This window comes from Cyprinodon variegatus, unplaced genomic scaffold, assembly GCF_000732505.1.
Source record: "Cyprinodon variegatus isolate N-32 unplaced genomic scaffold, C_variegatus-1.0 Scaffold58, whole genome shotgun sequence".
NCBI lineage: Eukaryota > Metazoa > Chordata > Actinopteri > Cyprinodontiformes > Cyprinodontidae > Cyprinodon > Cyprinodon variegatus.
The window spans coordinates 262,668-276,329 of NW_015150511.1; the positions used below are offsets into that span (position 1 = coordinate 262,668).

Below are 13,662 nucleotides of genomic sequence, written 5' to 3' on the forward strand. Positions count from 1 at the left end.
TGATTGGAACACCTGATTCCAATAATTTGGATGGGTGAGCAAATACTTTTGGCAATATAGTGTATATATATTCAGCTTTTAGTGAATATTTTTTAAAGAAAGCAGCTGGAAGTCGTCTGAATATGGACCGTCAAACTGGGACAGCAAAGATCTGCCTGAACTTAATTTGCTTGCAGAAGATACTAAACCTGGAAGTTACAGGTCTAGCGACCCTAGTGGCTAAAAAATATTGTCAAGTAGATATTTATTTATTATTTTTTTTAATGTAATTTCTTAAATATTTATAACATTTGTGGCTGCAAAGAAGTTTTAACTGGACTGAGGGCAACAATAAATTTTTGGATCGTAAATTGCAGACCCTTGGCCCATCACTGTGATATTGGTCCTTTAATACCCTAAAGTTGTCATTTCTGTTGTTTTTTTAGTTGGCCGCTGAGGCTCCTCCCACCTGCAGATTGTCTTTGCCCTACAAGGTTTTGAAGTCTCTGGATGGAGACGTTTACAGGAACCTAGAGTTTGACGTGTGGCAGGACACCTGCAAAGGTAACAGGAAGTTGCATGACTTCTGAAAACAAACCCTAGTTTGGTTGGTGATTGATTATTGAGGACTTCTGTCTACTTATGGATCTTAGTTTGAACCTCCTCCTAGTGAACACAGTCATGTCCCTCATAAACATGGAAACAGAATAGTTCATACAAGACTGGAACTAGATATAACGGACTCAGAAATGCTCCATATTTTTAGGATGTCTGGTAGGAGTGAACAATGGTTGTAATCCAATTACTTTGCTGTGACAGAGATGCAGAAGACAGACTACATGGTGTTTGCGGGACGGCAGTACTTCCTGGGAGACAAGTGCCAGGTGACGCCTCATTTCCTGTGGGTCTTAGAATTGAGTTTGTTTTTTGGCTGTAGATCATCAGACAACTTTCTTTCAGTCACAGATCCCCACTGCAATGCAGCCCCGGGTAATTTCCACAAGACAAAAAAAGATCTGATGATGGGATTATAAAAATGTATATTTTGACGTAAGGAAATTGTTCTTTGAATACAGTTTTGGCAAAATGAGCCATTTTAATTGCCCGGATGAAGACCTGAAGGTCCCTCCAGTAAAAGAGCTTTTATTAGTTAGTTTTTAAGTAATTGTAGTCTTGATTTTTGGTATCAAATTTAAAATCTGGTATCATGACAACCATGTCATAAACTTTAAATCAAGTTTTGATTTGGTCAGCCTAGACTTAATCATTAATATGGTGCTGTATCAACAGTTTTTCGGGCTTCCTGGAGGATTCTTAAAATGGTTTGGGCTAAAACTGAACAACAAAGCAGTTTAATTTCCGTTTGAGTACAGTTAGTTACTTCAAAGAAGAATCTGATCAAGACGAGTTTTACAGACAAGTGGACTGGGTCTTAGGAAGAAAAATGAATGGACAAGGAATAAATAACAAATCTATACACTCTGTATTGGGGGCTTGTCCGGGATACACTATCTTAGTTTCTTTTCCTGAAAGTTTGGCTTTTCAATAAAGGTTCTGAATGAACCAAAACAGACTGTACATCAAGCTTCAATCTAATGGGTTTCAGGTCCGTTTGGAACCAAAGGGAAAGTACTACAACGCCTTCATCCAGGAAGTAGGAACGCACTCAGCAGCAGTTACTGTGTTCATCGAGGAGCTAGGAGAAAAGTAAGAATTAGTTGGATATGAACCCAGACACCGGTTCCATATCATGCTCTTGGCTCCAGAATTTAAGTTCTTGGTTGTGTTAATTGTTTGCAGACACCTAGTTCCACTGACGGATCTCAAACCAGTAAACCCAGTTCCTGCGTGGAACGTGGCAGCTCCTGTTAGGAAGGGAGAGCTGGGTAAGCTTGAGGTTCTCAAGTGTTTGGCTATTTTCTGACCCATCCTGGCCCGTTGACATCATCCTCTCTCTACTAGACCCAGAGTCTCGAGGTCAGCGACATCAACGCCATCGATACTTTAGAAAGTCTCGAGGCAGCAATGGCATGAAGGGGGCAGAGTTACTAATGCCACCACCGGTCTCTTATGGAGGCGCTGTCCCCTCCTCTCTGCCCCCCCGCTTCCAGCCTGCAGGTCACCCACGTCCACCTCTTCCTCCCTCACCAGGGGCTGTAACATTTGACCCCTATGCCCCCCCACACCACCACCCTCCAGGGGCAAGAGCCTCACGCTATGGAGTGTCAAGGTAAGTCTGATGTCGTCCGGCACACACTTCATTTCATCAAGGATGATCCTGCTGATTGCTTTACGTTTTTGTGCTTTTGTGTTTCTTTGGCCACCTGACTTGTTGGTTTGGGTTTGAAGTTCTGCACGTTTCCTGAACCGACAACTGATTGGTCCCCAGCTGTCATATTATCACCCAACCAGGAGATATTACCATGACTATGATAACTATGCCTTCAGGTCCCGGTAAACAGACACAACCAATCTTCAATGTTAATGTTCTCCTCCAGTTTGAATAGTTGTTTGATCTTGACCTGCTGATTGGAACAAGAACACATCTGTTCTGCAGAACAGATTGTTTAATGACTTCTAACGTTTATACAGTCGCAGTCGGCGCCACTTGGTGGCTGTCAATAAGGAATGCCAGTTTGGGTTTCCAGCTGAGGCAGTGGACGAATCGGCTGATATGGACCCCCCTGTTGCTTACTACCAGCTGGAAGATTCCAATGAAGGAGTCTTCCCTGCCTTGCCGGTGAGGAACCAGAAATAATTGACACTTCTAAACAGGTTGCTTTCCAGCCTAGAACCATCGATTGGTTGATGTCGAAGCTGCCGTGTTGGTTTTCTCTTGAAGACACTAAGTCCTCAACAGAACCAGCTTCCCCAAGAAAGGTGGTGATGGGGGAGTTCTTATGTAGTTGGGCAATAAAATAGTTGAGCAATCACCTTTGTCCATCACTCCACATGAGTGAAGCAGCAAATCTCCTCCACTCCTGGATCCAGTGTTTTCCTTTGGGATCTGACGACCTGGGTCATAGAACTAGCCAAGACTTGAAGGTGGTCTTCTTCAGCTTGAAGTAAGTCTTGATAGTGGCCCAATAAAACATGTAGGGCAGGATGAGAAAATGATTTAAAATCTGTGTGATCGATAATCTACAAGACGCTAAGCCCACCTCCACATCGGATCTGACTCTCCACTTAGAGGTAACGCGATGATACAATAAACATTAGGCCTCACTTTCTGCTAATGCATGTTTTTTTTATTTAGAATTGGACAACCTAATTGTCATTATGTATACAAAGAGTGTATACAGAACCAAATTTCCATTTCATAAAGTGTAGCAATGATCAAATGTAAATGGAAGAAGAATATGGTGCAAAGGGCATTGATGTGGAAGTTCAGAGCAGTGCAAAAACAAATATATATGGTGCAAAAATGCAGTAGAAAAACATTTTTGAGTTGAGTTCTATTTGTCAGTGTGATGCAGAGTCTTGATTTGTGACTTAAGTTTTTTTTTTTTTTTCCAGCAGTTCAGCAGTGGGGAAAAGCTGTTACTGGACCTGCAGTGGATGCCTCTTCTCAGAGGGCAGCAGGGAGAACAGTCCATGGTGGGGGTGTAAGGGGTCGCTGATGATGTTACGGGCTCTGTAAACGCAGCGCTGGGATTACATTTCTTTAATGGAGGGAAGAGGAGCCCTGATGATTATCCCTGCTGTTCTCACTACTCTTCTCACATTCTTCCAGTCTGCGTCACTGAGACAGCTAGTGAGAATGCCCTCTATGGTGCTTCTGTAGAAGGTGGTGAGGATGGGCGAGGGCAGGTGGGCTCTCCTCATCCTCCGCAGGAAGAACAAGCACTTCTGTGCCCTTTTGACCTGTGAGGTGGTGTGAGTGAGGAGGTTTTCTGTGATGTGCACCCCCAGGGATTTGGTGCTGCTGACCAGCTCTACAGCTGAGCTGTTGATGAGCAGTGGAAACTTCACGATGTGATTGGTGGTTAACCAGGGGACGCAGTCGTGTGTCATCAGAGTGAACAGGACTGTGCTCAGGACACAGCCGTGAGGGGGCCTGTGGTCAGGGTGATGACATGAGAGGTGTTTTGTCCAACCTAGACTGACTGAGGTCTGTTTGTGAGGAAGTCTAGCAGCCAATTGCAAAGGCGCAGGTTAAAGCTGAGATGTTCCAGTTTACCTATCAAATGCAGTGGAATGATGGTGTTGAAAGCTGAACTGAAGTCCAGGAACAGCATCTGCATGTGGGTGTTCTTCTCTCCCAAGTGTGCCAGGCTGAGGTGAAGAGCAGAGGAGATGGCATCTTAAGTGCAGTGGTGTCGGGAGGCGAACTGGAACGGGTCAAATGCTAGGGTGAGACTGGAGACAATGTGTTCTTTAACCAGCATTTCGAAGCACTTGATCTCAATGGGAGTAGGTGCAAAAGGCCGGTGGTCATTAAATGAGGTGACGTGAGGCTTCTTTGGGACCGGAATGATCGAGGCAGACTTGAAGCTTGCTGGAACTATCGCTTGGTCCAGTGAGGTGTTAGAAATCTTTGTGAGGGCACCTGCCCGCTGACCTGCATACTCCTTGGAACACCCGCCGGTATGTTATCGGGGCTGGGGCCTTTCTTGGGTTGACTCTCCTAAGATTTTTCCTCACGTCAGCTGTGTCAAGGTAGAGCCTTGACTGGTGTTTAAGGAGTGTGGTCTTCCATCTGGTTATTATATACTTACCCTGGAATTTGTGTAATGTCCACACGTCTAACTCACCAATTCAAGATTTCCATCCCAGTCATACCCCTAAAGTTACATTCACCGTAAACACAAAAAATGTTCTTAGTGGTTTGTCTGGCGTTGGTTGCTTTGCATTCTGCCTCCATCATATAATCTGCATGGACACCGCTGACACTGGCTTGAACTTTGGTCTATGGCTGAATGTGCTTTAGCTGTATTTCCAGGATCTGCAATACTGCTATGAATTAGTCTTCAGGGAGTTTTTGACTGGAAAAGCTTAGTCTCAGCTGTGCTCTTTAATCCTATGTCATAACCGCATGCTGTCCCTGATTGTTTAAGGGAGACAAATTGACAGTTTTTTCAACCTTGTTAAATTACACCATGCTCTATCAAAGTGTCCACAGGACCAATCCCTATGCAGTTTCTCATCAATCGCCCGATACATGCCATTCATATATCTTGAAACTCATCCTTAGCATTGCCAACGATTTAGTCGCATTGTCTATACAGAAAACATGGAAATTACTCGATCCAGTACCTGCATCGATCTAATGCACCTTATGGCTGATTGTCACTGCAGTCTGATAGCACTTCCTACACCGCTCTTCAACCAGAACTGGCACCTTCCTGTTGTTGGCAGCCATATTACCTGCATCATTTGGTAGACACTTTGGAACCAAAAGTGGTAAACCTGACAGAAACCAGACGTTCTTAGAACCTGCTGAGTTTGACCTACTGTTTTTAATGGTTCTTAAACTCCTCGGTGTCCCCCCTCTTCTCTGCAGGGCAATGCTGTAGCTCCTCCTAACACCATTGGAGAGTCATCTCCTCCCATTGGCTCTTCCTATAGAGTTCAGAGGGCCTCAGGGGCCCTTCACCCGACATCCCCCCCTGGAAACACCCTTTTATGCTCCTCTGAGGAGGACCAGGAGGATGTGAGCACATTGGAGGACCAGAGTAAGTAACTTACTGAACTTGGAAAAGAAACAAAAGGGAGAAAAAATCCTTAATTGGAGCTGGATACAGATTGTGCTTAATGATATGTACTCTTATTTTGTCAGCTGAGTACACAGAGGAGTATGTATACGGCGCTCAGGGTAAGTACCACTAGAACACGGTCATTGTGCTGCTATTTTTCCTGCTAAAACCGGAAGTGACACTAAGTTGATCTCTTTTAGATCAGCGCTACCAAACGTCAAGTGTTTACACAGCTGCTGAGGCCTCCTCCAACCAGGTAACCAAGGTGACATCTGGCTTTTCATTCCTCATCATGTTACAGCCCTAGTTGGTCAGCAGGGGGCACTGCGGATCCAGCACCACTATGGTGAAGGCTAAACAAATCAAGCACAGGGTTCCCATGGATCCTTGAAACCCTGGAGAGTTTTTAAATTGAATTAACTTTAAGTCCTCAAGAGTTGTTTAAAATAGCCATAAAAACACCCAACTTCGAAAGTCCTTTATTTTGAGGTTTTCCATTTGGAGATCACTTGAAGCCTTCTTGAGGTTATGAGAATAAACCCTTTTGCTAGCCTAGTAAACTAGCCCCACCCGCCAGCGGCAAAAATAATTTTTGCCTTCGAGTTGGTCTAGCCTCAATCAATGCCCGAAGCCCTAAATCTGGCGGACCAATCACAAAGCAGAGATGTGTTTTGAATGTCTGGATGCAGAGCGGGCGGGGTTTTAGGGCTGCACGACACTGGAGAGAGCACAACAGTAGCATGCACTGCAGGAGCAGCAGCTTTTAATGGAGCACTCCATTGAAAGTTAAAAGTTCTCTTTCTGTTGCTGTTCAATAAAAGTAAGTTTTTAGATAATTTGAGGCGAGAATATTATACTTTAACGCATCACTATAGGGTACATAGGGCTGGGTATTGTTCAAAAATTTTCGGTTCCGGTACCAATACCGATACCTTCACTTCGATACCGGTTCCTGAACGATACTTTTTTCGATACCAGTTTTATAATATCAATTCGAAAAAAAAAAGAAAATTACACAACATAAAAAAGTACAAATCTTGAGTTTTATTTTAAGCTCTGTTTTTCCATTTACATTTTTCCTCTTACATAAAAAAAAATTCATTGTCTAATATTCACTGTTACATTGTGAGGACCTTTTTACTTAGCAGTTTTCCTTTAGAAAAATTACCATGTCTGACAAACAAGCCCGTTGAATGGGATCCTATTGACAGCGCACCGCTGGGGGTCTGAGCGGCTCCGACAGAAATATTGGAAGGCAGGATGAACTGACTGCACTGATTAAGTTTTCAGGTGGATTTTCCCACTTAAAAACATGATAAAACTACTTTATTCCCACTGATCACAGCAAATATAGCTGCAAGGCAAATAAAGGATAGAGTAGCTCCGCCTAACGCGCGTCAGAGCCACTTTTCAACCGCGCAGCCAGAGCAGCAAAGCTTCTTCAGCCGCGTGTCAGAAGCTGGTACAAGCAGCAAAAAAGGAAGCAGCAGACGCGATTTTGCTGCTCCTGCTGCGTCCAATTTGAAAGCAGCATGATTCACTCCGCTCTGGCTTTCCTCTGCCCACGGGCTGCTGAGAGGAGGATGGTCGCGCCGGCTGCGGTCCGCTCTTCTTGCAGTCAAACACCGAGCGACTTTCTGCTCTTAAATTGTTTCCGTGCACGATGTATTGCATTGCGCACTATTAGCATCAGTCTTAATAAAGTGAAGCCACACTTTTGACCTGGGGGGCATTTTAAAGGGGTTCCGCGACGCTCACAACCAGTTCACAACAGATACACACGAACCCTGGCTGTAGGCGGGACCACCTGTGTATTTTTCCTGGATGACGCAATCACGTTAAGTGTTACAGCCAATCACCGAAACTTGGTACCGAAAGACGAGGCATGTTTCGATACTCTGTAGAACCGAAGCATTTCGGTCGGTACCATAAAAGTACCGAAGTTCGGTACCCAGCCCTAAGGGTACATTTATTGATTTAATGCGTAATTAAAAAAACAATTTCCGAAGTTGACCGCGGCAACCAGTGGACCTCCGAGGCTAACGGCAGCCAGGGCTAACCGCAGCCCGTCTGCAACGGCCCTCTCTCGGCATTATGTGTGAAGAGCCGCTGGCTCTGATTCCGATTTTTGACTCTGCTTTGGAATCCGTTTTGGAAGGATTAGACTGAATGTGAGCAGGAAGAGGCTCTACGCTCATTAATTTTTAAGAAGGACGTATTCGCCGTTTTACCAACAGGCTGTTTGTTTACACTTTCCCACCAGCTTTTTGTTGCGCTTACTACGTCACAGTCAGTTGCGCTCATTAGAGCATTGGCCAATAGGCACAGACAGCAGTTTGAAAAACAAAGGGTTGTTCTCTTCAGCAATCTTCCGATGTCTCATTCATCGGGGCCAGACTAAATTACACATTTAATCTCCCATTTAGTCCAGTTTACCAGGCTACCCTTTTGCAACACTTTTTCTGAGGAGGTTCAAGGCCGCAACATTGTCTAACCATCTCACCTTCCCTTTAAATATCCAAGTATTATGAATATAAATGTATACTATATTATCAAGAATATAGGCTTTATATTGAATACCTCTTTTTAAATTCATCAGCTGAACCTTATTCCAGTTATTTTTTTTAATCAAATGTAGTGATACCAAAATCACCTGTTAGATGTGTTCACATGCACATTTTAGCAATCAATATACATGTGTTCTACTCTAAATACAAAAACATCATTGGATTGTATTGTTTACATGGACACAAGTAATTAACATAAACAGCTGATCAGGTTAAAAATGTCTTGTAGACATGCCAGTCGAAAATGTTTGACGGGGCATCTAGTCACTCAAATCAAAATGTCATGTGTACGTGATATTTTCCTCCCGTTTTAATGCAGAAATAACAGGGATAGTCAATTTAAAGTTCAGCCTCAGCGCTCTGAAACAAACACGGTGTGATTAAAGACCACAAAGCATGTGAGAAACCAGGGTTCTGCTTGGGACCTTTATGTGTTACTAAATCAGTTTAGTAGACTTTTAAAAACGGTGCCAGGACTGGTTGTCCTTAACTGGAGCCAGCTTTTGGTCTTTGAAAAAGTTCTGCAGGCAGCTGAAGCTCATCCTAAATGCTGCTTCCAGAGTCCTGACCAAAGCCAGAAAATTATAATCCTTTATGGCGTTTACTCTGTTCTGTAAAAAAAAGTTTATGATGTTAAGAACCTGTTGGTTCCTTTAAATCTGGACTGACAAAATGATCATTTACTGCACCTTTAGATCAGCAGAGCCTGACTGATTGTCGCTGAATCTGTTAATTCAGAGATTTGATTTAAATTTTAATGCAAGTTATTTAATATCTTATGTTTCATTTATCTTTTTTTTGATGTGCAGTAAAACACTTTGGATACCTTGTTGTATGGAAAGTTCCATAAAATAATTTATTTTGTTCATAAACAAACATTTTTTTTCCTGAAGCTGACAGTCGTCAGCAAGGCTGCAAACATCCCTGATCGATAACGTAGAACTGAACTCAGTTCTATGTTATCAATATGGCTACTTCCAGGTTATGTCTTGGTAGCATTTCTTTCAAAAATTCATTTACAAAACTTGCTTTTTTTTGTTTTATTATTTATTTTTTTTACAAATGTTGTCCTTAGGTTAGTACTATATTAACTCCATATATGTCCAGGAATACCAGCGGGTGTTTGATGGCATGAATTTGTCTGTTCAAAGGACGACAAGGAAAGGGGCTCAACAGACTCTCCAAGCAGGTCGGACATAGCCTACTGCTACCCGCCACAGGTAAATGCCCACTCTGCCCCCTGTTGGCTGCTTTGGGTACATCATTTTGCCTCGTTTGCAAGTTCAGGGATGGCATCTGTCATGTTAACTCTCAGGTTCTTGTCTGAGGAAATGTTTTATACTCCGTTTTCCAGAGGAACCTCCTTAGATGCGTTTGTTTCAGGTTGTGAAGCCGCTGCCGGTCATCTGTTCCTCTCCTTCCTCCTCTTCCTCCTCCTCACCACCGTCGCCGTCTCGGGTCCCTGTTGCTCCTCACCTGCCACCAGCTGCTCACGCTCAGACACGCCAAGGTAGACTCATGATCTGTGGAGAACAAGAACATCAGACGTAAACTCTGACCGGTTGTTTTGTCCTTAGTTTCCATGACGATCTCTGCTGCTGCTCCCTGGTTGGTCAACGAGTTGGGCGAGCCTGTCTGCTCTGTGGTGACTCAGCCATCTTACTCCTACGACCCAAACGGCAGTGATTTACCCCGAGGTTAGAGATCGCATGAGGCCAGTTTTCATCTGAAGTCATGCTGGTCAGTTTGAGATCTGATGTTTGTTTTCAGACTGCAGGGTTCTCCAGTACTACTACAACCTTGGAGTTCAGGTACCGCTGCACACTGAGCAAACGTTTGGGTAAGGATTGTCCAGTTTCAGCCTCACTCTGAACGTCGGCCTTCTTTCAGTGGTACCATCAGAGCTTTTGGCAACAGCAACAGCAGCAGGTGTATGCCCCCACCTCACCAGACCCGTCTTATCCCTACCAGCACTACCCCCCCTACCTGAGCCAAGAGCCCCCTCCCCATGGTGAGCTTCTAGAGGATGGGTTTACCTTAGAAGAAAGAAGGAACCATGTTTACTGATTGTTCTGATCCAAAGAGAAAAATCAGATGGTTTAAAATGATCCAGTAACAGCAGAAAAACTCCTGATTCTGATGGAGTGCTGAACCACTTGAATTAATACTGTTCTAAAGATGGAAATTATTGTTCTATCTATAGATATTGTTCTGTAAATAAGTAAATATTGTCAATAATGCCACTGTTCAGTGAGGGGTGAATGAGAACACAATTTTTATTTAAAAGAAATGACTCAAGGAAGAGTGAAAAAGTATTTAGTAAAAAGCTACTCAAGTACTGAGTAGCGCTGACACCTGATTTAATGTTTTACAAAATGATGTAAAAATTACCAAAAGATTTTAATATTAAAATTCTGGTGTTTCAAAGAATGAGCATTTGAAATAAGCATATAAAATACAGTAATTGCACAATAAAAAAATTAGGTAGATAAAAATAAATGTGAGTTATAAAACATAAATCAATGGTTGGAGTACATGGGAATATGTTAATATGTATAAATAAATACTCTTTACTCAATTTCTACTCAACCTCCAAATGACACAGCAGACTGAGCAGATGGAAAATGACATTTCACCGTTAAGCACAAATTAGCACAAGAAAAAATGTCACTGTTGCATATTTGTTAAAAGCAATCTTTTTTCTTTAAGTAAATTTACCCACAATGTAGAAAGCAGCCTCAAGAAATAGAAGTGATTCTTTGTGACATTTTTCCTCAAGTAAAAGTAAAAACTACTCTAAAACTACTCCTTAAAGTACTTTTTTTTTTTTTTTTTTTTAACTTACTGAAGTTAATTGAGTAAATGTAACTAGTTATTACCCACCTCTGTGTGTAACCAATCAAAAAGCATTTCCTGAGGTTGCAAACAATTGACCAGCTTGGCAAGTCGATCTTCTGCGCCCACTGTCTTTCTATTTATAGAACCTGTTCTGTCTCCATTGCTGCGTTCTCATTTGCAACATTTATTTACTCTGATCTTTAATCTTGAAGTTTTATGCAATATCCATGACTGACCTCTAAATGTTCCTGAACGAGATCTGCTGGTGTGGCTATCAGCTACACACTTTGGGACCACACCTGTTTATATCTAAAGTTTTTTTTATGCCCATGTGGGGAATCTTAGGTCTTAAAATCACCTGATTGACCAGAATTTAGGGTATAGTTGAGTATTTTTTCAGAATTGTGGTAAGAAATGCCCAAATCACTTTTTTGAATAACTGAGCATCCTAGCTGCTCTTCCACCATCGCATTGAAGACTCTTAACGACTTTCAGCTATTTTTCAGCAGGGCTAACACTAATTGTGCACCGCCATCAAGAGATCACATCAAAGATTAGCACTTTGGACAATGTAGAAGTTGATCTTCTGAGAACTAGAAGCTTAAAGTTTTTTACTGTTATAGAAGTTGAGACCTGATAATCCCTTCTTGTACATCTTATGCCCCCAGTTGTGCCCCCATCTTTCTCTGAGTCTGGCCGTGGAGCCCACCAACCCCCATCCTCCTACCCAGACTCCTCTAGGGCAGCAGACGGACCGCTGGAGGGTCATGGCAACGGTCAGTACCAACTACTCAACCTATCTGAACGCAATGTGGCCATTTCACTTGTGCTGAATTCAGAAAAGTAGAGACTCTTGATTTGGTTAGAGACGATAAAATGAGAATGATGAACCTGAAACACGTTGGTCTCTCTCCTCAGGACCCGCCCCCTCAGTGGAAGGACCTTCCATGAACCCGGCCTCTCCAGGCTCCACACCTTCAGGACTCTACCCAGATCAGACGCTCCCTCCCCCTACACTGCTGCATATCCCTTTCGAAGCGCCGCCCCCTGCTGGCTACTTACCTGCAGCTCCTCACCCTCCCCTTCATCACCCTCCCCATCATCCCCCGTACCATCCTTGTCTTCCCACTTCAGCCCACTGGGGAACACTCCCGACATCAGGCCACGCCCCGCGGGTCTACTGCCCGGCCCCCAATCCTACTCATGTGGTTGGTTACATCACTGCGCCGCACACACCAACGCACTACATCCCCCCCACCATGTAAAGAGCTTGTGGCCAACAGCACCAGTTACAGTCAGTGAGGCCATGTCCTCATATTTTCTGCCCATGAGGCAATTTTCACAAAGTCCTGAAAATGTTATTTTGAAAAATATGTGCAGCGTGACATGTTGGCATCAGATTCAAATGCTGCCATGGTTAGCTGTTAGCATGCAGCTAACATGACAGACCATTCCTGCTTATTAGATGTTTTCACTTGTTAAAAATAACTTGAATAAGATTTATATAAAAGTTGCTAAAAGAATGCCAGTTATCCCAGGGCTAACTATTAGCATGTTTTCTGTTTCAGGCACTTGTTCACCTCCAAAATGTCTGCCTCAGTCACTTCCTGTTTATAATAGTCACTCTTAGAAAATTGAGTTATAGTTACAAGGTTGTTGGGTTTTGTTTCGAAGGAGAAGTTAATACTTTGTTCTGATCTTCAGCCAATCAGAGCGTGGGAGGTGGGGCCAATGTAGGCTGTGGCTAGTCCCTTAACTTTATCAAGGGGTCTCTTTGTGTTTTCATCAAATTGGTGTCTAATTGTTTGGGTTAATAAAATTTGTTCCACCAGCAGATCATCTTTTTTTGAGTGGTTTCTGTGATCAATTCTGGGACCTTATTACTAGAATTTATCCTGAAGTCGATTGAGCTGCTGGACGATGACTTCTGGGCCTTAATAATCTTAGGTCGGTCCCTGACATCAGGAAAGGGGTGGGCAGGTCTTTGAAACATAAAATGCAGGAATCCACATCTTTTTAACAATTTTCTAGCAATATATCTTAATGTAATATTAAACTGTAAATTTCAAAATGTTCAATGTTATTTGAAAGTCCTTTACAAAATGTTAATTTTTGTGTGAAAATAGTCACATGTTAGTCTAGTTTCAGTCTTAAGGAAATCTTAGTTTTAGTCACAATAACTGCTTTTAATTCATATTTAGTCAGAATTGAAAAAATTAAGCTTTTACAGGGTTTCCCAGGTCATTAAAAATCAAGTCATTAAATAATTATTTTTTAAATTAAGGCCTGAATTGGCATTATAATTCATTAAATGTCATTATTTTGGCATTTGAAATGCTTTATTTAAAAAAAAATAATTTTAGAAAAACAATTTCTTATATGATATATACATATATGTATATATATGTATATATGTATATATGTATGTATATGTATATATGTATGTATATGTATATATATTTGTATATATGTATATATATTTGTGTATATATATTTGTGTATATATGTGTATATATATTTGTATATATATGTGTGTGTATATATGTGTATATATATTTGTATATATATGTGTGTATATATAT

General features: G+C 42.2%; 1 protein-coding gene across 1 annotated transcript in view; it reads left to right on the plus strand.

The window, feature by feature from the left end:
* LOC107082650 (putative bifunctional UDP-N-acetylglucosamine transferase and deubiquitinase ALG13) overlaps positions 1 to 12,881 on the plus strand; it is a 23,311-nt gene extending 10,430 nt beyond the window's left edge. The window contains exons 10-26 of the mRNA XM_015371435.1: positions 426 to 543; positions 799 to 863; positions 1,586 to 1,686; positions 1,780 to 1,865; positions 1,942 to 2,209; positions 2,329 to 2,433; positions 2,572 to 2,719; positions 5,483 to 5,654; positions 5,759 to 5,794; positions 5,876 to 5,931; positions 9,394 to 9,462; positions 9,626 to 9,752; positions 9,820 to 9,939; positions 10,013 to 10,053; positions 10,133 to 10,253; positions 11,749 to 11,856; positions 11,999 to 12,881. Of these exons, the coding sequence (XP_015226921.1) occupies positions 426 to 543; positions 799 to 863; positions 1,586 to 1,686; positions 1,780 to 1,865; positions 1,942 to 2,209; positions 2,329 to 2,433; positions 2,572 to 2,719; positions 5,483 to 5,654; positions 5,759 to 5,794; positions 5,876 to 5,931; positions 9,394 to 9,462; positions 9,626 to 9,752; positions 9,820 to 9,939; positions 10,013 to 10,053; positions 10,133 to 10,253; positions 11,749 to 11,856; positions 11,999 to 12,345 (2,088 nt within the window). The 3' untranslated portion in view covers positions 12,346 to 12,881. The remainder of the gene's footprint in view (positions 1 to 425; positions 544 to 798; positions 864 to 1,585; positions 1,687 to 1,779; positions 1,866 to 1,941; positions 2,210 to 2,328; positions 2,434 to 2,571; positions 2,720 to 5,482; positions 5,655 to 5,758; positions 5,795 to 5,875; positions 5,932 to 9,393; positions 9,463 to 9,625; positions 9,753 to 9,819; positions 9,940 to 10,012; positions 10,054 to 10,132; positions 10,254 to 11,748; positions 11,857 to 11,998) is intronic.
* Positions 12,882 to 13,662: the final 781 nt, after the last annotated feature.